This window comes from Tamandua tetradactyla, chromosome 18 (assembly GCF_023851605.1).
Source record: "Tamandua tetradactyla isolate mTamTet1 chromosome 18, mTamTet1.pri, whole genome shotgun sequence".
NCBI lineage: Eukaryota > Metazoa > Chordata > Mammalia > Pilosa > Myrmecophagidae > Tamandua > Tamandua tetradactyla.
The window spans coordinates 75,736,282-75,762,068 of NC_135344.1; the positions used below are offsets into that span (position 1 = coordinate 75,736,282).

Here is a 25,787-nt window from a genome sequence, read left to right on the forward strand (position 1 = left end):
CAGGATTTCATTCATCTTTTCAAGTAGAAACATTAGAAAAGCTTTATTTGAAATATAAAGTCAGACTATATGGCAGTTGGTCATACTAGAAAAATTTATGCAAACGCAGTCTCAAAAGTTTGGGTACATTTTATATCTATAAAGCAAGAAATAGCTGTAGCAATGAGGCTTTGTACTCTATCCATAGAACATTTCCACAGGCCCAAGATAACATGGAAAGACGTCTAAAATTACATCTTCAGAAACACAGATGCAGGGAAGTGACAGCCTTCAGTACTTCTTTAATTTCCTTTTAGTCTTTTAGGCTTTGTTTAACATTTTAAAGTTTGCTTAATAAATCACTGTTTTGTGATTTTTATAAACTCATCCAAATTTAAATGCTAACTTTTCCATGAAAGAAAACATGACAGCTTTATAGACAGTGAAAACAGCAAATATATTTTATCTCTTCCCCGCTGCCTTTCCTCACCTCTCACCCTTAAGTAGTTCAGAAAACTCTCGGTTTAAGTGAGATACAAAAGAGAAGCTATTTTCAATTCCTACTGAATTTCAAAGTAAAACATAAAGAAAAACTAGAGATACATCTTCCCCCCACACAAAAAAGACACTGTATATTGTTAAATGCATTATTACTCAACACTTCCCCTCTAATTAAACTTGGAATTTAAAAGTTTGACTACAAAAAAAAAAAAAAAGCCAGAATCCTGAAACAAAACAAAAAAGAATCTGTTTTGTATGTCTTAAAAGTATCAAGACATTTATTTTTAACCACCAAAGGCCATTTTCCTTCTGCATTTCTCAAGTTTCTTTTGATCACCGACAGGCATTAGATCACAATGTAAGGGCTTGGTCTTTTGGAGAGAACACTGCACCCATTTAAAAACCTGACTCCATTGATTGAGCACAGGAGGCTGTGAAAACCGTATGTTCCTGCATACAGCATCCGCGCCTTCCGTTTTAAGCGGACAGCCGTGCACTCGGTAGGTGCTGAGAAACCACCTCATGGGAGCACAGAGGGTAGACGTGTGGTGCAGTGTCCAGGGCAGGCTCCGGGGAAGTAAAGGCCGCAGTGCATGCGTGAAGCCCCGCTGACCACGTCTGCAGACTGAACAGATACCGTCTTTGATCGCACATTTACTTGATAAAAATGGTAAGATGGGAAAACAGGTCTGTTGTAGAACACACGTTCCGTTTTCACAGCACGAGAACAGGCCAGTCGCCTATTTACCCCTTGGCCGTTTGCATCAGTGACTTAGAAGGTCTGGGGCGGGCACAAAGGCGGCCGGCACCCGTCCCGTGCACCCCCGACTCTGATGCCCGGCGCCGCTCCGAGTTCCATTTCTTACGCTTTGGTGTAGACTGCCGCGGGCGAAGGGCTCCTGCTTTTCACACCGCCTTATGCTTTCTGAAGAGACCCCAACCGGAAAGGAAGGGTGAAGTGAAAAGCTCATGGTGGACCAGGACAAGGACCAGCAAGAGCCCGGCCGCTCCGCAGTACACGGTCAGGACCACGCTCTCGAGGGGAAGGTAGCACTTGGAGAGGGAGAAGTCCGTGGCCGTTATGCTGCCCTAGCAAAGGAGGGAGGAGGTTACGGAGATCGAGCACGGCTTCAGCACACGGTTCTGGCTTAGAGAGCACAGGGACTGCGGCCTCGCTGGGCGGTTACCCCAGGGGAGGCAGGGGGCTGCCCGCGCTCACCTGAGACTAGGGGCACGTCTCAGCCCGCACACGCCACCCCCCAGCAGCGAGCTGCAGAGAGCGCAGCAGAGCTGGGGGCAGTGTGCTTGCGTGGACAATGTCCGGGAGGCCTCCTGTCCGTGGAAGCTACTCCTGGACACACCGGCTCCCTGCTGAATGTGGACAGCGAGGGGACAGCACGGGGATCCAGGGAGGCATCGTGGCGACTTAGGATCAACGGTAAGGAGTACAAGCGTGTATTTCGTGTCACCTCACTCTAAAGTCTGCAATCTGTTACCCAGAATTACATGTTCCCGGGTCGCCTCGATGGGTTTTTCTTTGTAGAGGCTTTTGCTATGTGGAGTAACAGTGAGGAAACATGAATGTTTCCTCACCTTTCTATGAAGTCAAAGCACCTAACGGGAAAGCTGGGTGGGTCAGCACTGGAACTGGGTGCTGGAACCCATGGTCAAGAGAAAGACGCGAAAGCACCTCTAATTGGCTGGCAAAAGCTACAGCCTTTTCTGCAGGGGCAAATAGGCATGTTTCGAAAACAAGACCACATGCTAACTGCGAATCAGGGATTCTGGTTCCTGAGAAAATTAAGCACGCACAGAGTCTTAACAGCAGCGCATGCTGCACCCTCGCGGAAAGGGCACGCCCACCCCGTACGGCCCCTCCCCCTTCAGCACCCCGGGAACCACCTGTGTCTTTGTTGAAGAGGGGGAGTTTAGGGGACGACCCAGCGTCCGCGCCTGGGGGAGGGGCTCTGTGTACGGCGTCTGTATATTTTTTACAGGTTGCAGCAATGAAATGGTCGATGATTGGTGTTGACTTAAGAAATGTATGAGAGCTTTCTGACAAAAATAAACTTTCACATACCATGATGAAACTCGGGTTGTTTCTGTTCCTCCAACTGAAGGACGGGACGCTGACCTCCAGGGTGGTCCCCGCGTGGAGCACCTCGCAGGCACTGTGCGTGTGGCCGCTCAGGACCAGGCGGGGCCGGAGCCACCACAGCAACTGCAGCGGGAGGCAGGGTGGCTGCAGGGTCCCGACCGCAGGACCACCTTCCCACGTGCCGGGGTGCCCCGACCGCAGGACCACAACCCCACGCAGGGGGCCCGACTGCAGGACCACCTCCCATCGTGCCAGGGGGCCCCCGACTGCAGGACCACCTCCCCACACGCTGGGGGGCCCCGACTGCAGGACCACGTCCCCACGCACCAGGGGGGCCCCGACTGCAGGATCACCATGCGCCAGGGGGGACTGACTACAGGATGACGTCCCCACGCACCAGGGGGGCCTAGACTACAAGACAATCTCCCCATGTGTGTGTGGGGGGGGACCCCGACTGCAGGACCACCTCCCCACACGCCGGGGGGGCCCTGACTGCAGGACCACAACCCCACGCAGGGGGCCCGACTGCAGGACCCCCTCCCCACATTCCAGGGGGCCCCGACTACAGACGCATCTCCCCAGGTACCAGGGGCCCCGACTGCAGATCCATCTACCCAGGTACCGGGGGCCCCGACTGCAGGACCCATCTCCCCATGTACCAGGGAGGCCCGACTGCAGGACCCCCTCCTCACATGCCAGGGGGCCCCGACTACAGACGCATCTCCCCAGGTACCGGGGGCCCCGACTGCAGGACCATCTCCCCACATACCAGGCCCCCCCCCCACTGGAAGAGCCCAGACCCATCTCCCCAAGAACCAGGGGGACTCCAACTGGCCAAGCTCAAAACCACCTGCCATCACTCAGTTCACACCTTAAATCCTAAACCATTCTTTCCAAGGCTGGTTCATTTTTTTCTTTAAAATCCTTTGATTGGTTTATATTGTATCAGAGGTAATTCAGCCTCTCTAAACCTAGTGTTCTCTTCCCAGATTTTATACGTATATATAAATATTTATACACAGAGAGCACCTGTCAATCAAGCCCCTAAAAGTTTAATTCTAAGTTCCATTCACATTTCCAAACATATTTAGATAGGTGGAAGCAACCTTAAATAAAGTAGCTGAGACCATCACCGAATTGATATTCGGAAGAAGTGGATTAGCAGGGAAGAAACAAGGAAAAAAGTGATGAAACGAACACCTGAGATTTTGCCAAAAACCTCCCACCTCCAGCTGATAAATGTCTCTCCATGAGGTGGATGGACTTAAAGGTGCGCTTGTTCAAATGAAAGCGTAGGAAAATTAGGCTACTGCGATAAGTCACAGCAGGTGCCGGGGCAAACCTTTTGCGAGGCGTCCTGGGACAGCACGTCGTATCTCTCCTGGAACGGGAGGTGCCTCTCCCCGGGAGGCGCAGCGTCTTCTCCGGAGCAGTTCTCGTCGCTTCTGCGATACAGTGGGAAGTGCTGCTGGGTGCAGGGGGAGACAGGGGTGACGAGGAAGGCCGGGCTGGCGCGGCCAGGTGCCCGCAGCCACCCGGTGCCCACCCACTCACCTGCAGGAGGATGGGGGCTGACGCCGGAAGCTTCCGCCCCACCCTACAGGCACTGGAGCCACGGGCCTGCTGGTGGGGAGGCAGGGGGTCAGCGGCGGGGAAGGGGAGGACGGGGCTGGGGGAGCCGAGTGGGGTCTACGAGGGAAGGGGCGCCGACTTGCGGTGCCCCTGCAAAGCACGTGTGGGGCTCACACCGGCCCCTACCTCCCGGGAGCAGTTCAGCCGATGAGAAATGTCAATGAGTTCCGCCTCCGCTTCAGAGCAGATGACACAGCCGTCCCCTTCCAGCGCCACACTGTTCAGCATCACGAAGCTGAGGCAGGACAGACAGACGGGGCCCGGTCCGTTGTTCCCACATAAGGAAACCCGTCTGCAGCTTGGGGGAGTGAGCCCCTCGCTACTGGAAGCCTCCCGCAGACCATTAACTCAACAAAACAGCCTTAGTGGGAGTGGAGTCCAAGACATAGTAAAGTGTTTTTAAACCTGAGCCAGTGGGGCACCCCGGAGGACCAGGTGCTCTGAGCTAGACTACCTCCAGTCTCAGCACCTCCCGCGAACGACCAGTCCGGGGCGAGGGACAGAGTCTGTGTGCCTCACCGGTGAAACGAGGGGGATAACAGGCCAATAAATGAAATAATTCACCCACGTGCTCAGAACAGAACCTGCTGCTAGAAAATACTCAGAAAACGTTAGAGAGAACCAGAGGCAGGCTGGACGGGTGCTCTCCGCAGTTGGGGGGTGGGGCACAGATGCCCCCAATCCGCCCATCCAGGATAATAGCAGGTCCATCATGGTTAGCCCTTGCAATCATTTCCTCTTTATTATATTTTGACTGTGTTCCATTAACAGTGAGTTTATTCCCTGGGCACATACTGATGAGACACAAAGAAGGGGCCTGTCAGTAAAGACTGCTTGAAATTGAAACAGTTTCAGTGAAGAGCTGATAGACCAAATGGTCTGAAATATGGGAAATGTATTTCAAGTTTCTTGAACACTACACGTAGGGGAAATAACTCCAAGTATGTACTTTCTCCAGTATGATGCAAGAAAGGAAGTAGGGGTGCTGGGAACTGAATTCTCATTTCTGGGTGCTTACAGGTATTCTCTCATTTGACAAGCTCAGTGAGCTGTCTTGGCCCAAAAAGAGTCAACAGAAATTTGAACACCCATGGGAAGAAAATTATTAAAATAGAAGAAAACTTCTGCCATCTTTTTTCTCCACATACATCTACAACTAGAATAATGTATTTAGTCTTGCCTGCTGTGCTGTACACACAAACACACACAGAGACCAGAAGGGGACCAGAGAAGCCAAAAAAGTGATCAGGTGGGGGGGTAGGAGAGACCCATGTTTACGACCAGGCTGAAAGGGTTAGGGTGCTTTGGTGTAGAAATCGAGGCTGATGATGGAGGTAGGAGCATAGCTACAAAAGCACAGCCAGAACGCTGCCACCCATTCCTACGGCAGCGTAACTACAGGGACAGCCTTCAGAAAGTGAAATAAGTAAAACGTGAACAAATCGAAAAATACCATTTTATGCAAGTGGCTGGTGAAACCCATGCCACCTAGAGCCATGCAGACAGAATACATTTCTCTCAAAGGGTGTACAAACCTCTGGACTGATCACGGGTGGGTAAGGAAAAGCACGGTGCTCCGAGGCTTCCCGGCATTGGGCACAGCCTGAGGCGCCCTTATCGGAGATTCACAGTCAAGCCACACAGACCCTAAAGTCACCTTTTAAAAAGTTTCCAAGAATTAAAGGTCATTATGAGAATTCACAAATACTCACTTGACTTCTTTCCAAGAAAACAGCTTTTCAGAGTTGAAAACTTTCTCGAATCGTTTTATGTTGTATGTAGTCATCCTATATTGAATGATAAAAAACACCTTTCAGAACAAGACATTTTAGAACCTCTTAGAGTTAGCATGAACACAGGAGAGAACTTTCAGGAACTGAGCTGCAGACAAGCGTGATTAGTTAAGGCTCCACTGAGCCCAGGCTACGGACGTCAAATTCCAGCTCCAGTGGCGAGTTACCACTGGGTCTCAGTTTTCCCACTGCTGCAATGAGTAAAACAGGATCGTAGTAAGGATTAAATGAGCTGATATGCGGAAAGGAAGTGCTTAAAGCAGGCTGGCAATTCTTAAGCACAATTGCACTGTATTTATGTTAGCTATTAAAGTCTAAATGGTCTTGTTTTTATTCTGATTCCCAAATAAAATAATTGGCCATTAAATGTAAGTTCTAAGTTAGATATCTCTCAAGGGCACAGATAGTTCATTCATTCAACGAATACTGGTGCCAGGGCAAAAATCCTGGCCCCTATGGAGTTCACATTCCAAAACAGACATCTTTTGAGGAAAACAGATTGCCTCAAAACAGTACCAATAAGGCTTGCACCTGAATTTAAGCAGATTTAAAGCTGCAGCACTCACTAAAGCAGTGCTTTAGCGGACTACTCACTGGTAGTGGAAACCAATGTCGTGGTTGCCAGCGACCACTTTCAGCTGCACATCACGCGGGTGTCTGAATATTTTCTGAAACCGCATCACATCATCCGCCCAGGCCTGTGGGGAAGAAAGCGTGACTGCTGGGAGCTGGAGAAGCTTCTCTTTCCTGTGGCTGAAAAATATGATCCCTGTTTTGATGGTGTGAGGTTAATTCCCCTCTACTAAACCAGGTGCTCATGAAGCTAATGTAGAACCTAGAATTTTAAACTCTAATACTTCTTTCACCAAGACTACAACTAATTAATACCTTAGTTATTTAGCTTGATCCCCAATTTTTTTTGCTAATTTTTTAAATTAATTTTTAATTTTTTAAATACCTAAAAACACCAAACAAATGCAAACATTCGTAACTTTTGATCATTCTGTTCTACATATATAATCAGTAATTCACAATATCATCACATAGTTGCATATTCATCTTGATCCCAAATTTTAATTAAATGGTATCCTTCACTCACAGTACCTGGGTGTTGCAATACCCCATGTGCCTGAGGGTTAGTTCAGAGACTCACTGAGGTTGCCTTAACCAGGTAAATGCCTATTTTGTACCCCCTTTAAGAGGAAGATCCCTATGATGAAGAGTGAAAAGGCTCTTATCAAGTTGAAGAAAGACTAAAACGTGAAAACTAAAGAAGTTCAAAAAGGGTGCACAGGTGGTTCAGTGGTAGAATGCCTTCCATGCAGGAGACCGTGTTCGATTCCCAGACCATGCACCCTGCCCCCCCCACCAAAAAAAAAAAAGTTCAAAAAGAAAGAGGGGGTATTTATAAGAATAAAATGAAAGTTGGCTTTCATACAAGATGGCAAGGAAAGGGCTACAGGACAGCTCAAACCCATCTTGAAGGTAGGGAAAGGAGAGAGCCTCTGATGCAAGCCTAGAATTGGCACCAAGTAGGTAGAAACTAGTTTAAATAAGTAACGGCCAGGGTCACTGAAATGTAAAGTGTAGTCAAAAGTGGGAACCTTTGGCAGGAAATTTGAGTTAGTTAAACTATCTAAATAGGCTGTAACCTCTGGAATATCCAATCAGTGGAGAAACAGTGGAGGGACCTGCATGCCTAGGGAATAAATACTACTGCTTTCGGTGGCTTGGGGCACCAGCCTCCATTTTCTGGCTGCATGCTCGTTCTTGCAAGATCGTTAATAAATTCTTTTCTCCTCCAAAAAAAAAAAAATGGTATCCTTACCCTGCCACCATCTTAGCTGACACTCCCCTACAATATCTGGTTGATAAACATTATTTCAAGATCCCCTGAAGATCATGCAGGGACCCAGGTGGAGAGTCGTTTCAGATCTGGACATAGGAATGGGCTCTTAGGAAATGCCAAGTAAATTTCTCATGGGTCCAGACCAAGTCAGGAGGAGACCTCCCTCAGCACCCTATGACCACACCTGTGGGAGGGAAAACTGAGAAGTGGGGGACAAAAGACAATAAGGTAAGTCAACACAACTGATACTTCAAGATCATTCTGATACTTCCTTTAACTATTAAAGCTGAAGAATGAATCATGAAGGTATAATTCCTATTTTTAATAAGCTTAAAAATATCGACTGGAGAAACACCCTAATGTAGGCAAAAGACCTTTCTTGGGTGGTGTGTTAGCTAGATTCAGTTGTCAACTTGGCCAGGTGAGCATACCTAGTCTTGTTGCTGCGGACATAAGCCAATGGTACGTGAACCTCATCTGTTGCTAATTACATCTGCAGTCAGCTAGGAGGCGTGTCTGCTGCAATGAGTGACGTTTGACTTAATTGGCTGGTGCTTAAATGGGAGATTGCAATGTAGCACTGCTAAGCAGCTCAGCATTCCTCATCTCAGCACTAGCAGCTCAGCCCAGGCCTTTGGAGATGCAGAAAGAAGTAACCCTGGGGAAAGTTGTTGGAACCCAGGGGCCTGGAGAGAAGACCAGCAGAGACCATCCTGTGCCTTCCACGTAAGAAAGAACCTCAGTGGAAAGTTAGCTGCCTTTCCTCTGAAGAACCAACAAAATAAATCCCCTTTTATTAAAAGCCAATCCGTCTCTGGTGTGTTGCATTCCGGCAGCTAGCAAACTAGAACAGATGGATAGTAATTAAGGTTATCCAGAAAGTTTTTCTCTGTGTGTGTGTGTTTTTAACTCAGAAAGTTTTAAATATGGCCCAATCTAAGGCAATACTCTGGGGACAGTGTCCTTCAAAGCATGTACAAAGATTTTGCTTTAACAAATAGTATTTAAAATTGGAGTAAGGTAAAATCAGAAAAGCCCTTATTTTGCAAAAGCAGCACATGCAATCTCATTTTATAGCTGGTTTTTACATATACGATTTCCATGATCTCATATTTAATTATAGCCTAAATTGCAGCAAACATTGCAACACTACAGACCGTAGGTGCTGTTAAATTTGGACCAAGACTGTACCCTACAACCTTTGGAATGTCCTGGAAACACCACTGACTTTTTTAAATAACCACCATCACCCCCCCAAAAAAAATTCCTTCTGTAAACCATTAATGGCTGGATATTTTTACCCATGCAGCAAGAACAGCTATTTTTTCATCCACTCAGGAATGTAATAAGCCAAAGCATTGGGGGCTGGCTTATAGCACCCCCATACCCAATCTGGGGTGGTCTCAGGCCCTCTTGGAGACAGAGGAACTTCACCCCAAGCCTCAAGGCTCCTTCTCCACCTCTCACTTGGAAGACAAACAGAAAATCACAGGGGAGGAGCAAATAATTTTTGCATCACAACTCTTGTAATTTAGTGGTTAGAAGAGTGAAATTAAATGTGATTTTCAACATGTATTCGGTCATTTTGGTGATGACAGAAATCGGTGACTTCCCTACCCCAAGAACATTCCAACCAAATGGCGTCAGGCTAGTCTCCAGAATTCTTACACACAAATGAAAGAATGGCGCCCTAACTCAAGAGCAGCATTAAACAAAAGATCCAGGAATCTTCAGGGTAGACTCTGCGTGTCCAATGCCAGGACTCGGCTTAACTTCCACCTTGGCTGATAGTGGTTATTTTGGGGGGGCTGGTGCATGGTCTGGGGATTGAACCCGGGTTTCCCACATGGAAGACATGCATTCTACCACCGAACCACCCGTGTACCCCATCGTAGTGCTTTACGGAGTCCCCAGGGTGCTGGGCCCTGAGCAGGTCTGGGGGCAGGGATGGTCGGGCCCTACCTGGGACGAGCTCCACTTCCCTTCATCAAAGACGTCCCCCAGAATAAAGACAACTTCAGGCTGCAGCAACCACAGAGCTGTCTGGAAGGCCCTCTCCATTTGCCACTCCCTTGGTGGGGAATAAGGAAAAACAAGGTGTTAGTCCATTTCTCGGGCCCTTTAAAGAGTAGCCGCACCATTCCATCCCTGTGCCCCACCTGGAAGGAATCTAAGTCTGCGTCTGCTAAGTGAGGGGGTTCAGGGCCCCAAAGGAGAGCCAGGGAACCCTTCCCCACCAATCCCCGAATTCCTGCAAGGTGCCGTTGACCAGGCCCCATGCTGCACCCCGACTCAGGAGAGCCCGGGGGCCCCCCACCACCCAATTCCTGAGCTCTGGTGAGGTGCCCTCAACCAGGCCCCACGCTGCACCCCAACTCAGGAGAGCCAGGGGTCCCCTACCACCCGATCCCCGAGCTCCGGCGAGGTGCGCTGAATCAGGCCCCATGCTGCACCCTGACTCAGGAGAGCCCGGGGGCCCTGGGAGAGATCAATGCTGCTTCCAAAGATGCCCATGTCAGGCTGCATTCACCACACAGAGCTGACTCCAGCCTGGCTGAGGTTTCACTCCTCAGCTCCTGTCCTTGCATCACAGTCGGGAGGAGTTGCTGAGAGAAGTGAACTAGCCCATGTGAAAACGGTAAAGCCTGCAGTTTTCAGGCACACAAGTCATCATCCCGAAGGCAAGACAAGCAAATGCAAAGGCCGTGGGCTCGGGAATCTGAGCGGCAATGGCTGCAAATCCCTGCTCCGCCCGTTTTGACGGCTGTGTGGCCTGGAGAATGGGGCCTGGCCTCCTCTTCCTGGGCAAGCGGAGGTGATAAAGCCAATTCCTAGGGGAGTTATGGGATTAGCTCCCATGGCCTTGGCACGGCATGGAGCACAGCACAGAGATGCCTTCCCACCCCCCACCCCTCACCCGAACTGACTCTACCCACAGCATTTCCCTAAGGATGTCAATCTTTTCCCGTTTCAAAGCACATTCCCACTGCTTCCCCCCACAAAGGAGAAGACTGTGTTCCTGCGCACAGAAGTAAGGGAAGGTCACTGTTGGTCAGAGGTGGCTTTTCAGGCCCCGCCGAAACAGGTGCTTGGTACAGAGCACTACAAGAGACTCCTCAAAATGCACTCCTCAGCTTTTCTTGATTGATGTGATTCACCCAGAGAAGAAAGGGCTTAGATGCAGCAGGAGGCAGAGGGCGTGGAAGACTCTCTGAGCGAATCACATATAGCTCAATGTGTAAGACCCAAGCCAAAGGATTGCATGTTCCAACCGGCCTTTCTCTCATCACTCCTCCTTTGGTCTAAAAAGTTCAGCAGCCCTGCACCTTTCCTCCTTTCTTCTTGCTTCCTTCTCCCACCCCTGGGGACACTGCACTGTGAGGTCCATCCATTCACAAAACAGCCAGAGGACAGTCCCTACTCGTGAGAATAAAGTCAAGCCCAGAGAGGCCCAATGAAACCAGGGCGAGAGAAACGGGGGACCAGCTGGCCAGGTGGGGCCAGGATTCCAGTCAATGGGAACACAAAGGGACCCCACTTGCTGACCCGATGGCTGAAAGCGGCCATCACAGGCTTTCCGGTGGGAAAACAGAGGCCTGGGCTGGGGCAGGTGTGGGCCGGGGGTCCCCAGTGGGAAGCCCGCAAACCCACTGTTGCTCCCTCTGCCACCCAGAGGCCAAAACCCAGGAGGCTCAAAGCTACAACCCAGAGGGCGGGCCACGATGGCTCAGCAGGCAGAGTTCTCACCTGCCATGCCAGAGACCTGGGCTCAATTCCCAGTGCCTGCCCATGCAAAAAAAAACAACTACAACCCAGGGACAGGTGACAGCTACTTCCTTCCCGGTCCAGGAAGGAAGCTGGACTCTCACTAACCCCTACCAGGCACCAGGAGCCACCATGGACAGTTTCTTCTGGGGGTTAACCCAGCCAGCCTCCCGACCTGTCCAAAGTCACAAAGCTAATCAGGGTTTTGAGCCAAGACTCAAATCTGGATCTGACTCCAAAATTCTGGGGCCCTGCATATAGCAGATGCTTGCTAAACAGCAAGCTCGAGGAAAAGCCAGATGCCCCAGATGACCTCCTTTGAGAAAAAGAACTAACGCGTTGCCTAAAGCCACAGAGCCCGACCTGCGACAGGAGGGCAGTACCTTTGGGCTGCAGAATTTCAGAAAGCCTCCTACCTTCTTAATTTGTCTAGCCAGTGGCCTCTCACTTCTCCAAGCAAGTGGGTGTCGGCCAGAAACATGGCTCTCAGCATGGGTCTGAGAGCCCCGTGGCTCTGGCCAGTTTTCACCTCGGGCCAGTTACACTGAGCAATCACTAAGTAGTAGATTAAAAACTCGCAAAATAGAAGCGCAGCAAAGACAACAGCTAGGAGTTTGAACAGCAAGATGCTTCTCTTCTTTAGCGGACGAAAATCCTGCCGTCCGAGCCCCAGTCTGAGGGTGGTCATTTCTCCTGCCCAGGAGTGGCTGGTCGCAAAGAGTTGAACCCATCAAGAAGTCACCATGAAGAAATCATGGGATCCTGGGCAAGGCAACGTGGAATCCAGGTCTTACCTGCGTACCGCAAGGGAAAAGAACTAATGAGATATAGAATCTGTCTACATCCCCAAATACACAAATGACCCTAACACTTCCGCATACGATAATGTGTCAGATTTCAGGAAAGGAAAACAGTGGGCCTCCTAGGAGCTCCTTATACTCCACATGCCAGAATCACGCTCTCAGAATGATGTTCCCACGATGATTAACACTCGAGCGATCGTTAAATGGGAACCCATCAAAAAGGTGTTAGTTAAGGGAGGGCACATATGGGAAAATTCGGCAAATACAGCATACTTTGCCACACCAAAGAATTCGGTGCCACACTTCCATGACCTCAGAAATCTCCTGGCCTCTCAGCTCCTTTCATGAGCTGCCTTTGTGGGAATCCATCAATTTTCTACTCTGCTTTTGCACAAAAGAAGTGAATTTTCATGGACAATGTGCTTTGAAGACCCAAGCGAAGCATTCCCAAGGCCGGACTCTGAGGGCCGGGCCTCACACAGCCGCCAATCTGGGACACTGATGTTGAAGTCTGCGGTCTGATTGTATGTGTCTTTACAAAAAACACACATATACTCTTTTCCCTTGCAAATCAGCCCTAAAACTCGGGCGGCCTTCTTTCATCTGGCCCTTCTGTGCGGGGATTTCTCTGCAGGAGCTCTTTAGAATGTTTATGGGTTTATCCTGAGTCTTAGATGAACTTCACACCCTATAAAGAGCATCTATCTCTGGCTCATCGGAAGAGACAGGCTGATAAAAGGAGGTGGAATTCTACTGCACGTTTGCTCGGTGGTGCAACAGGTGCCAACTGTAGATGATGACGACCTGAAAGCTGTCAACAGCGGAGAGACGGGAACAGCTCCTGAAGCCTTGTGGTCACAGGTAGGGGAGATACCAACCACAGACCCCAACAGAGCCAGCAAAGAATGCCTTCTTCTGGGGACACGGCTTGCTATGGTGAGTCTAGGAATCTTCACATGGGCAGTGGGCTTGGAGCCAAGGACACTCTCATTTCCATGGGATCTAAAATACTCTCTGTGAAATGCAAGCTCCAGAGTGGCACATATTTGCTCATAGCAATTAAGAATACGCCCCGGTCCCTGTACAAGTCCTTGGCTCATTTCATATTTCGTGTTCTTCAATAGGCAAAGATTACGAGATGAGCGTTTTTTTAAACCTCACCCGCAGAAAAATAAACAGGGGCAAGCATGCACTGTGAGCCATTATCAAAACTTTAAAACATAATCCCAGAATTAGAAATACATCCAGGGAAACCTTTTTGTGATGACACCAATGGCACATCGGCAATTGGTAGGCTGTCTATTAAGGACTCATCTCGCTGTGCCAAGACAGATAACAGGAAAAGACTTAAGTTGGTGGCTGCTGTGTCCTCAGCATTCCTCCATCTGCTCTCAAATGGCATTTTTATGCTAAGTACTTGGTTACAGAGGGAACAATAAGCAAATGCTAAATTTTCAATATGTCCTCTCGGATGGTCAGGTCCATGACAGCCTTGCACATTATGTGGCATCAACTACTCTTCCTAGAATTCCACCCTGAAAATCCACAATATCTTATGAACTGGATCCCAGGTCATTGGTGATCATGTGACATACCTTATCTTCTTTAATTAAAACTTCCTCTAACCTCTGATTTCTCTAGGGTGGGATCACGTGCCACAGAACTAGAATCACCATATGTTTTATTTTCCAACCGGCACACATTTTTTTTTAAACATGACAACATACAAACACGAACATTCTTACCATACAATCATTCCATTCTTGGTATATAATCAATAACTCACAATATCATCACATAGTTGTATATTCATCACCATGATCATTTCTTAGAACATTTGCATCAATTCAGAAAAAGAAATAAAAAGATAAATATTCATACATATATACCCCTTATCACTCCCTTTCATTGATCGCTAGCATTTCAATCTACTCAATTTATTTTAACATTTGTTCCCCTATTATTTATTTATCTTTAATCCATATTTTTTACTCATCTGTCCATACCATAGATAAAAGGAGCATCAGGCAAGGTTTTCACAATCACACAGTCACATTGCAAAAGCTATGTCATTATATAATCATCTTCAAGAAACAAGGCTACTGGAACACAGCTCTACAGTTTGAGGCACTTCCTTCCAACCTCTCCATTATACCATAAGTAAAAAAGTGCTATCTACATAATGCATAAGAATAACCTCCAGGATAACCTCTCAACTCTGTTTGAAATCTCTGATCCATGGACACTTTATTTTGTCTCATTTCACTCTTCCCCCTTTTGGTCAAGAAGGTTTTCTCAATCCCTTGATGCTGAGTCCCAGCTCATTCTAGGATTTCTGTCCCACGTTGCCAGGAAGGTCCACACCCCTGGGAGTCATGTCCCACGTAGAGAGGGGGAGGGTGGTGAGTTTGCTTATTGTGTTGGCTGAGAGAGAGAATCCACATCTGAGGAACAAAAGAGGTTCTCTGGGGGTGACTCTTAAACCTAATTCTAAGTAGGCTTAATATATCCTTTGCAGGAATAAGTTTCATATGAACAAACCCCAAGATTGAGGGCTTGGCCTATTGCTTTCCAACAGGGACACATTTGAGAGCAGAAAGTGGCACTAATGATAATAAACCCAGGGCCACAGACATAAACCAATTTTGAGAGAGCACTTTATCTGGAGCCAAGCTTTAGAACATTTGCATAAACTTTCCAGTGTGGATAAGATTAAGGATTCTCTACTGGCTGATGTTAGTAAAAGAAAGAGGCTCTACGGAATGGTGAAAATATTCCCTACAACCATCCAGTTCCCTTTGTTTTTTTTCAAATGCATCAAAAGCAACCATTTGATCTGAACATCTCATTTCCTTCCCAAAGGCCTAGAACTTGCTAAAATTCTAAAAGCCAAGGCCAAAACAGCAGCAGCAACCTCAAGAAGTCTTCTGAGGACTCACGGACAAGGCCTCCAGGGCCAACCTGTGCTGCCTGAGTGTCCAAGTGTCCCCGGAGATGAAATACCAGAATGGTAACTTGCTCACTGGGCTTTCGCCCGGGATTCTTTAATCAGCCGGTCTGAGCAGTTATGACTAAGACGCACAAGAAATAAGAGTGGGCGGATGGCTGGAGACAGGAAGCTCAGTGCTGCCCTTATAGGGGCCGCCAAAGTGGGGTCCCAGCCCACCAGAGCTACTCTGCAGAGGAAGGGGTGGGGGGAGGGAGGGAGAGATGAAGGGAGAAAGAGGTGGAAGGGAAGGAATGGGGTGGGGGAGCAGGGAGAGGGCAAGCAAGCCAGCTCATGCTGTGCAGATTTCCTTGAGAAAACCCTAATACATATGGGTCATCTTCTGTCAGGTAGAACATGATCATTTTAGGAAACCAGAACTACCAGAGGGGGAAAAAATCACATCTGGGCAACTGCTGATACCAAATCCTTCAACTGAATTCTTTCTGCTCAAATCTTGGAAGATTCTTTTTCTCTCTCTCTACTCCAAAAAAAACTCACTGCAATACTCATCAGATTAGGACTCCCCACATTGTCTTCAATGTTATGGCCAAACCTCACCTCTTTTTTCCTTCTGGAATGAAGCCTGAGTAACATGTAGGGCCGATGGGAGTGGAGGAGGATCCTCTCTCTCCGCTTAGAAGTGGCCCCAGCCAGGCTGATCTCGAGCTTTTCACCGCCAATCACGCCACGCAGCATTCCAGGCAGCACGTGAATTAAAGCATGTCATTCCTACCTGATGGCCACTTCAGGGCGGGTGTAAAGTCAGCTCCCATTGTGCTGACCACCCTTAGGGACAGGCACACCTGCTCTGCAGAAGGAAACCTGCTGACCCGCACAGGGTGTGTGTTGGGGGGAAGGGGGGTGAACAATGCAGAAATTCCCACCAGGACATCCCAGGTACAAACAGCCCTGCCTTCCTTGGCAGCAAAGAGGAGAGGCTCCGGGAGGAATTTGCTTCTTGTCCTTCTTCAGTTATTGCATCCTGTTTGCTAGGAAGATACATCAGCTAAAATAAAACAGCTGCACAGAGCTAGTCACACCCCTCCCCCCTTCCCCCTTCCCCTCCCTTCCAGAGCTCTGGGACTCAGGGCAGCTACTTAACCCTTTCTGAGACTCACTGGTAAAATGGGACCTCTTCTGCCGTGTAGTGGAGATGGATGGAAATCATGCACATGCAAGTGCTTTTTTTAAAAAAGCAAACCCTTCTGAAGGCAGGAATGTCAGGATTAAATCGGAAGGAAAACCTCAGCAGCCAATGAATTCCAACAGGCCTGAGTCAATGACAGGGCACACTCAGGTCAGGGAGAATGGACGAATGGACGGGGAGGGGCAGTGGAAAAGAAGGCTGATGCGTGGAGAGAAGCTGGAAGCAGCAGGTGTCTTGGGTTGCTGCCCAGTTCCCAACCCTTATCCGTTTTTTGCCCCTGCCCTTTCTATGATTCCCATCGGACCCTCCATCCCTTTCCTCACTCTGAATTTTATCTCAACCATAATACACAGTTCAGGGTATAAAATCTACACAGCCGCAAAGCCTGACTAGGTAAATGCTATTACCCGCTTCAAGCCCAGGCTTTTACAGGCTAAAGGAAAGAAACCCATTCTCCTAGGCTCCTGGAAGTCTAGGAAGCTTGGTGGCCCACACTTCTAGGACTAGTGCCACCATCTCTTCCTGCTACTCAATAAGTAAATGGGAAATAATGTGTCCCTGCGTCCTGCACCACAAGACGTAACGCTAGTGTGACAAAGGGGATATTTGGTGTGTTGCTTCCCTGTGATAAATGATCAATACATTTGTCTATATTAGGTGCTTTCCTTTGATTAGGAGACTCGGGTTCAAAAAACAAAATTACTGATCTTAATGAAGGAGTGAGCTTAAGCCCAGAACTAACTACTGATTACAGTGTTTCTATTGTCCCAGCTTGGTTCTAGCCTAACTCGGTTCCTCCACATCTATAAACTATAGCTGCTTATACTTGTTATTATGATGGTTACAACTCCACCTCCCCTTGTTTCAATCCATAAAACCTAAACTCCTGAGACTGGGGAAACGTGTTTTAGGTTATCCGTTCTCCTTGCTTTGGTAGCAGTAAACTCTTTCTCCTTTTGGGGCTCAGAGACTGGCTGTTATGCACATCTGGCAGAGAACCCCATGTTTAATCAGTATCAACAGTAAAGCAAAGATTATTTCACGAAACTTCTGTTGCCATTTTTATATACATGTATCTGTGCGTACTGGTCACGATATGACATAAAATGTCTTTCTTACCATACTAAGTGGTATCAAGAGATGGGCCTTATCTTGTTCATCTACACATCCCCACAGCCAGCAGGACACCTGTACTCAGGAGGCGCTCAATAAATGGTGAGTGAATGATTCCTGTTTAGTCTCATTTCCCCAAACATTTTAGAACTACCAACATATGAGTTCTCCTTTGTTCTGTTACCAGCCTTCATATGTTTAAAAGTCTACAGTCATCTGTATAGCTTCATGTAATACCCAGATACATCCCAGAGTATGTTGAACAGAGAAGTAAAAAGTATTGGCAAAGTCCCTCGAGGGACAGGAGAAAAAATATGGAACTATTAAGCTTTACCATGGCGGAAACTCCTGATACTGTCTCAAACATTGGGGATTCCCAAATTAATAGGCCAAGCCCTTGATCTTGAGGCTTGCTCTTGTGAAGCCTATTTCTGGAGCAGAGAAGCTAAGTTTTACCCATAGGTATGCCTAAGAACTACTTCCAGAGGACCTCTTTTGTTGCTCAGATGTGGCCTCTCTCTCTCTCTCTCTAAGCCCAACTCTGCAAAGAAAATCATTACCCTCCCCACTACGTGGGATATGACATCCAGGGGTAAAAGTCTTCCTGGTAACGTGGGACATGACTCCCAGGAATGAGTCTGGCCCTGGCACCATGGGATCGACAACGCCTTCCTGATCAAAAGGGGGAAAAGAAATGTAACAAAGTAAGATATTAGTGGCTGAAAGAATTCAAATTGAATTGAGAGGCTATTCTGGAGGCTACTAGGCTAGATATTGCTAATTACCAGGGTTTACCAAACCTCAACCAAGACCATTCCTGTCAATCCTAATGAACACCTAGGGCTTTATCTGAGATTCTATAAAATTTCACATGCTAAGATTACTTTCCAGAAACCTATAACTTCCACATGGGTTCCTAGGTCAGATAAGTCCTGAAACCCAGAGCGCCCAGCCTCTCCAAGAATATGAATTAAATCCATCTGCATACCCCATATTATCAACATCCCTTTCCAATATGAAAATGTTAGAATAAGCATAGCCCAAATACCCCTAAAGAGTGGGAGAAGGATCAAAGGAAAAGGAGGAGTTATAACAGAGAAGGTAGGATTTAACAAATGAATATGACTGCTGAATCATTACATTGATATTTCTTTTAGGCTCCAGTATCTTGGAGCAGTGAGAAGGAAAAAACCTAAAATTGTAGAACTGTAACCCAAATCAAACTATGAAATCTGTTCTATAACAATTTGTTACAATGTACTTTGAAAGTTATTGTTTATTTTGTATGTTATATTTCACAATTAAAAATGTTAAAAATAAATAAAATGTCAAGTGAAAAAAAGTCTACAGTCAAAACAACAAGAGGAAAAGCCACAAAGTCAGCCCTCTGCCCTTGATAAAATCCCAGGAAAGAGTTTAAAGACAGGCAAATAGGTACAAGGGACACATTTTTCTCACCAGCACCTAACTCTTACAAAAGAAAAAGCTTGGTTAATCTCTGGTTAGAGGGAAGTAATTGCAATCTTGGAGAGTCTCCTTGGAGAAAGCAGCTTTCATAGAAAAAAGGGAAGTAAGTATAAAGTTCCTCAGCTCTCCCCCAAACCCTTTGAGCTGGTGAGATCTCAGCTCTGCTACTTCCTGGCTGCTTGATCTCAGGTAAGTCACTCAAAAAAGGGAAAAAATAAATTAAAAAGTAAAAACAACACACACTAAAAGCTAACAATGTCCTGTAACAAGGGCTTCCTTCTTGTATTTAAATCCACTACTTTTACATTTAAAATTAAAAAAAAAAAAAAAGCAAGTCTTGGAAGCCTCGGTTTCAAGGAGTGTCACCTTCTTACTTTGGGAGACAATGCTTACTGATAGACGAAACTGGTACAAAGGCTCTAGGTGGCATCTGCTCCTCCAAATCAGAGCATGTTTATCTACAATAAAACAGAAAATGTGTTTTGTCGCTGGAGCTCTTTCATTTAGTCAGCTATTATTAAAGTGGAAAATGTCGGATGGTACAGACAAATGTCCTGGACAACTCTTAAAGAATCATAGTGGAAGAAAAATGACCCACCCTTAGGTTATTGCTAAGAACAGGTCTTTTAAATTATGCTACGAAGTAGTATACATAAAATAAACGTACAAGATTAAGAACAGAATATTTTAGCCATTGACTGATATTTAAACTTTTAACCTATCATTAAATATCAAAATTCCCCACTCCCCCAATACCGTAGGAAAACAATCATGTTTGAGCTGCACCTACCTGTACTTTTCCCTCTTACTTGTGCCTTCTCTTAAATATACCACCATCAATGGCTATGTGCAGGTGAAAATTCCCATCTCCGGGGGTATTTGTAAACGAGGAAATGGATTGTTTTCAATACACGGTAAGCTAGAGAAGGGGAATCCCCTATGATTCCATGCATGCGCCTGAAGCTCTCGCGTTTTTCCCGCAAATAAATCATTTCCCCAGTACTGCTTTGTAAACAATCAGCGAATACGGTTTCTGAATAGGACAAGGAGGTTCCACCTTGCAGTGGGAAGAGGCCAGCAGGAGGCCGAACGCGCAAACAGTAGGGCACGGGCCCAAGACGAGAGCGCGCGGGCGCTGAGCCCCAGGCTCAGGGGACCGCGGGGCGTGCTGGCGCCGGGGCCGCCGTCTCCCCAAGGGCCCGCCCGCCGCGCGCGCAACGGACCCCGCACGGCCTCCCGCCGCGTCCCGTTCGCGCCCGGGCCTCCCGCCCCGCTGCCTCTCGGCCTGCGGGGACCCGGGCCCCTCCCGCCGCGCCCCCCTCCCCACCGGGGGCGGCCGGGCCACTAGGCGAGCCGACAGACCCGAATAAAGGCCCAGACGCAGCCGGGCCTGGAGCTTCCTCTTGGCAGCCCCCGGCGGCGTCCGGGGCGCTCCGGCCCTTCCTCAAGCACGCGCGGTCGCGTCCCCGGCTTCCTGAGGCGCCCCTTGCCCAGCGGCGGCGGAGGCGGGGGCCTTCCGGGGAGGAAGGACGTCCCCGCCGGGGCGGAGACGACCCGGCACGTGCTCTGGCCCCTCCGGGGGACCCCGAGAGGGCCCGCGCGCCCCGGAGAGGACGGCCCGGAACTGCGGACCTGGGGTGGCCAGGCCTGCGCGCCCGGCCCCGCGGCCCCGCGCCCCGGACACCCCCAGAGACAGAAGCCCTCGGGCACAAAGCTGCACCGGCCCCGGGGAGGCCGCCCACCTGGCCCGGCGCCTGCCTGAGGTCCCAGCTTCCTGCGCCAGCTGGCCGCCGCCGCACCTGGCCGCTTCCGCACCTGGCCGCCACCTGGCTGCTTCCGCACCTGGCTACAGCCGCACCCGGCTCTTCACCTCTGTGACTCCAGGGCCCAGCGAAGGTGCTCAAGAATGAGCGTGAACAGACGACATGGTCTTCAGAATATCAACTATTCATTATGGGTTTTCTTTTTTGCATTGGCACGGCACGTTCTACTTTTTTCAAGGTGCTTTCACATCCCTGACTTCAGGTAATCCTCCCGGTGAATCTGTAAGATCAGAGCTCGGCTCATGATCCCTTTTTACAAGGAATAAATGCAAGCTCTGAGCTGCAAGCCGCGTAGAGTCCTCCAACCACCCAATTCCGGTGTGTTTTTGTGAAGCTCTGAGTACAGTTAATATACTAAGACGGAGAGAAATGATGCGGCCTGTGCGAGACATTCAGGAAATGGTAGTTATGATTATTAAAAATAATGCACTCTTCCGATCTGTCTGGGTAAGCAATTTTAACATCACCGAGACTGGGACAGTCGAGTCTGCACGCTGCGGGCATGCAGTAGGAAGTCTGCAGTTTCACCTCTGAAGGCTTCTTGCTAACTAAGCAGGAAAAAAACAAGAACCTAAATCCAGGTAACTCTGTAATCCTAACTAGAAGTTTATAGGAAACAGGGGCTAAATGAGCATGTTAAATTTTATCATCAGGGAGCAATCAGCCCAATCCAAAATGTGGGAAACTCTCCAGACCAAATGACCCAATTTCTTTATTCAACAAATAAATTGCCTTAGGGGGAAAAACACCGAAGAGAAGTGAGCGAAGAGAAGTGAGCGCTGCTCTAAAGGACATTGAGAGACATAAACAATGCAATTTGTGAGCCTTGTTTGGGTTCCGATTAGAACAAATTAGTTTTTAATAAAAGAGCTGTTTTTAAAAGATTGGGAAATTTGAATATGAACTGGACGTTAGGTCATATTAAAGAGTGGTTGATAATTTTGTTATGATAATGCTACTGTGGTTATGTTTTTTAAAAGTCTTTGTCAGTTAGAGAAATATTCTGAAGCTATTAATTAGGGAAATTATATGATTTCTGGGCTTTGCTTTAATACTCCAGAAGAGAAAGTGGACTTGGAGGAGAGACGTCATTGGCAAAATGTTGATGATACTGAAGCAAGGAGCTGAGTCTTTCGGCACTGCAGTCCACAGAATAATGGCCTCCGAAGATGTCCAGTTCCTGGACAATATCAAACCTGTCACTGTATCACCATACATGGCAAAAGGAACTTTGCAGAAGTGATTGAGGTACATACCTTGGGGGGACATTGTCCTTGGATACTGCAGGTGGGCCCAGGCTAATCCCTAAGAGGGGAGGACCTTTCCTCACTCTATCAGAGTCAAAAGGAGCTGTGATGATGGAAGGGGAGAGCAGACAGGTGCAGCCCAATAAGCTCTCAAACCACCGTTGTTGGCCCTGAGATGGAGAAAGGGGCCACAAGCCAAACAGTGCAGGCAGCCAGGTGGGAAGACGCAGATTCCCCCATAGAGTCTCCGGGTGCTCTGCAGACACTTGGGTTTTACTCCACTGAGACCTGTGTCAGACTCCCAGGCTGACAGAACTGTGCAATACTAAATTTGTGCTGTTTTAAATCACTAAGTTGGTGGAAATTTGTTACATCAGCAACAGAAAACCAATACTAGCATTTATTATATTTCTATGTTTGTATATATTTAACTTTTTGTAATAAAACATTTAACTCCATAAAACATAAAACTGATATACATTTTCTAAAGTACCAACCATAAAACATAAAACCAAGAACTACATTTTCCAAAGTACTTCCTTTAGCACATTTGCTCTCACGGAACTATACAATGCATTTTAATTCAAAAACGAATTATATGCCATAATATGCCAAAATTTCCTCTTTTTTAAATATATGCATGCAGTTTTATATATATAATGTAGCATCACACTATGTAGGGCATTTACTTATACATTCAGATGTTTGAGACACTTCTTTTTTTAGTATTTTTATTGATAAAACAACATATAAACATACAAACATTCTTAACATACAAATATTCCAGGCATGGTGTACAACCAGTGACTCACACTATCATCACATAGTTGTGTATTCATCACCATGATCATCTTTTTGAACATTTGCATCGCTCAAGAAAAAGAAAAAAGAAAAATCTTGGGTGGGCCACGGTGGCTCAGCAGGTAAGAGTGCGTGCCTGCCATGCCCAAGGACCCAGGTTCGATTCCTGGTGCCTGCCCATGTAAAAAAAAAAAAAAAACTCATACATGCCATGCCCCTTACCCTTCCCTCTCATTGACCACTAGTATTTCCATTTAACCTTTGTTCCCCTATCATTTGTTTATTTTTTGTCTATATTTTTTACTCATCTGTCCAAACCCTAGTTGAAAGTATCAGACACAAGGTTTTCACAATCGCACATTATAAAAGTCACATTATAAAAGCTATATCATCGTACAATCTTCTTCAAGAAATAAGGCTACTGGGACACAGCTCTACAGTTTCAGGACTTCCCTCTAGCCTCTCTAATGTATCTTAAATTAAAAAGGTGATGTCTGTATAATGCATAAGAATAACCTCCAGGCTAACCTCTCGACTCTGAAATCTCTCAGCCACTGCTACTTTATTTTTTCTCATTTCTCTCTTCCCCCTTTTTGTCAAGGTTTTCTCAGTCCCTTGATGCTGGGTCCTGGCTCATCCTGGGTTTCTGTCCCACATTGCCAGTGAGGTTTACACCCCTGGAATCATGTCCAACGTAGAGAGAGAGGGCAGTGAGTTCACTTGCCTTTTTGGCTTAGAAAGAGAGGCCACATCTGAGCAACGAAAGAGGTTCTCTGGGGGTGACTCTTTGGCTAATTTTAAGTAGGCTTAGCCTGTCCTATACAGGAGTAAGTTTCATAGGGGAAAACCCCAAGATCGAGGTCTCAGCCTATGGATTTGGTTGCCCCCACTGCTTGCGAGAATATCAGAAATTCTCCAGATGGGGAAGCTGAATGTTTCCCCCTTTCTCCCCATTTCCCCTAGGGAACTTTGCAAATACTTCTTTTATTCACTGTCCGAATCACCCTGGGATTTATCAGGGCATCACACTAGCTTGTACAAACCAACAAAATTTCATGCCCTATTCAAGATTCCATGTGCTTATGGTGTTAACTAAACCGACCATGCAAGTTAAATTAGGAAATGCACCACCCAAGATATAAAGTTTGCACCAAATAAAGATCTCTCCCTTTAGTCTCACATAGAAGTTGAAGTTTTAAAATGTGGGTGATATCATCCTTTACCCAGTCTTCTGATATACCTTAGTCCTATCCAGATCAGCTTCATTCATATCTCTATTTAGTGCCTTATCACTTTTTCAACTTTTTAAGCAGTTCCTGTGTAGAGGACTGCTGACTTTCATAGCTTCAGAGCGCGGACCCTGAGACTCAGGTGTCACATAAATACCAGAAGTGAAACACTTCTTAAGGCGACAGAACAGAACATTGGAAAACAAACAGGAATATATTGAGCACTTAAAAAAGTGATGTGATAAAGAATATAAAGTACTATTTTCCTTTCAACACTTCAAAAGATATGTACGTATATTTTTTTTAACAAGGAACATCACAAACAAACCGTCTCTTCTTCACATGCTTTTAAGTATATTTGTATTATTTTTCAGACATACATTTTTTCTAGCTCTGTAACAATGCAATTTTTAACCCATTCAAGTAAATTCAAGCCTAAAGATCCTGTTTCCCAGCATTAAAACACGCATCTACCCCTCTTCTAGGATTTTTATAAAACTTGTATTTTAAGGGAAGAAAAACGTCTATTTTCAAAAAAAAGCAATTAGTGGTAGAGAAATAGCTAGTTAACACTAGTAACAAAATTTTTGTTTGAGAGATTGGCATACTGGAACTGAGCCATTATTAAGATTTCAAACAAATGCACAAGAGCATTTAGATAAAAACTAAGGAGCAAAATAGAGTAAAAAAAAAAAAATAGAATAGCCAAATGCACATTCTCTTCAGCTATGCTAGAATGGACATTGCTTAATGCCCATAAATGAAAGGCAAAAATTCACCTCATCATTGCTTTTATAAAGCATTGTAAAGAATATAATTAATGAAATAACATAGTTTTTCAAAATCACAGAAATAAAAAAGCATAGTGCATCCCATTCCCAATTTTAGAATTGGCTTGTCTAGGCTGATTTCTACCTAAACCTTCTTATTGACATACCTTCAAGAATGCTACATAATATCAGGAAATTTGAACCTCAAAAAAGATAATAACTGCAATGAATTAGAACCCAACAATTGTGTTTAAATCCCTGATTGTCATATTGCACTGTGAGTGTACAATCAACAAAACTAGAAGATAAAAAGAAAGAATAAAAAAATGTATCCTGCTTTTTCTATATGAATAGGACCACTGGGTTACTAAATAGTTTATTATGGAATACTTCATACAACTATTCCAACTGAACAAATAAAAAGGCCTTCATAGGATGAGAATATATCTATTTATAACTCCAGGGAATAGATGGATTTGGGCACTTAGCAGTTACAAATCCTGTCTTTAAAAATCAGGGATCGGGCGGGCCACGGTGGCTCAGCAGGTAAGACTGCTTGCCTGCCATGCCTGAGGACCCGGGTTCGTTTCCCGGTGCCTGCCCATGTAAAAAAAAATCAGGGATCAGTTGTTGTTGGGAATTCAATCATGCCCCCCCCCCAAAAAACGTGCCCAAGTCCTAACACCCCCTGTGGGGGGAACCTTTTGTAATAGGACCTTTGAAGATGCTGTTATTAGTTAAGGTGAGGTCAAACTGAAGGAGGTTGGGCCTTACTCCAATG

At 46.7% G+C, this 25,787-nt stretch overlaps 1 protein-coding gene and 1 long non-coding RNA gene across 12 annotated transcripts in view; one reads left to right on the forward strand and one right to left on the reverse strand.

Annotated features, from left to right (window-relative positions):
- On the reverse strand, nt 1-20,990 carry MPPE1 (metallophosphoesterase 1). Of its 11 annotated transcripts, none has more exons than XM_077136017.1 (11): nt 20,499-20,674; nt 19,511-19,594; nt 12,034-12,411; nt 9,815-9,923; nt 6,598-6,701; nt 5,923-5,997; nt 4,337-4,445; nt 4,133-4,198; nt 3,921-4,023; nt 2,561-2,701; nt 2-1,569 (listed from the first exon to the last, which is right to left on the reverse strand). In XM_077136017.1, exons 3-11 carry the CDS (start codon nt 12,303-12,305, stop codon nt 1,448-1,450), a joined length of 1,101 nt encoding a protein of 366 aa, XP_076992132.1. In that variant the 5' UTR covers nt 12,306-12,411; nt 19,511-19,594; nt 20,499-20,674; the 3' UTR covers nt 2-1,447. The 11 variants fall into 11 exon arrangements, with proteins under 11 accessions (XP_076992133.1, XP_076992132.1, XP_076992131.1 ...); XM_077136016.1 differs by having other exon boundaries at nt 4,133-4,201; XM_077136013.1 differs by having other exon boundaries at nt 3,921-4,043; nt 20,499-20,673.
- The window catches only part of LOC143662351 (uncharacterized), a 9,128-nt gene continuing 4,229 nt past the window's right edge, over nt 20,889-25,787 (forward strand). The window contains exons 1-2 of the long non-coding RNA XR_013165302.1: nt 20,889-21,540; nt 22,020-22,207. This is a non-coding gene — a long non-coding RNA (uncharacterized LOC143662351). The remainder of the gene's footprint in view (nt 21,541-22,019; nt 22,208-25,787) is intronic.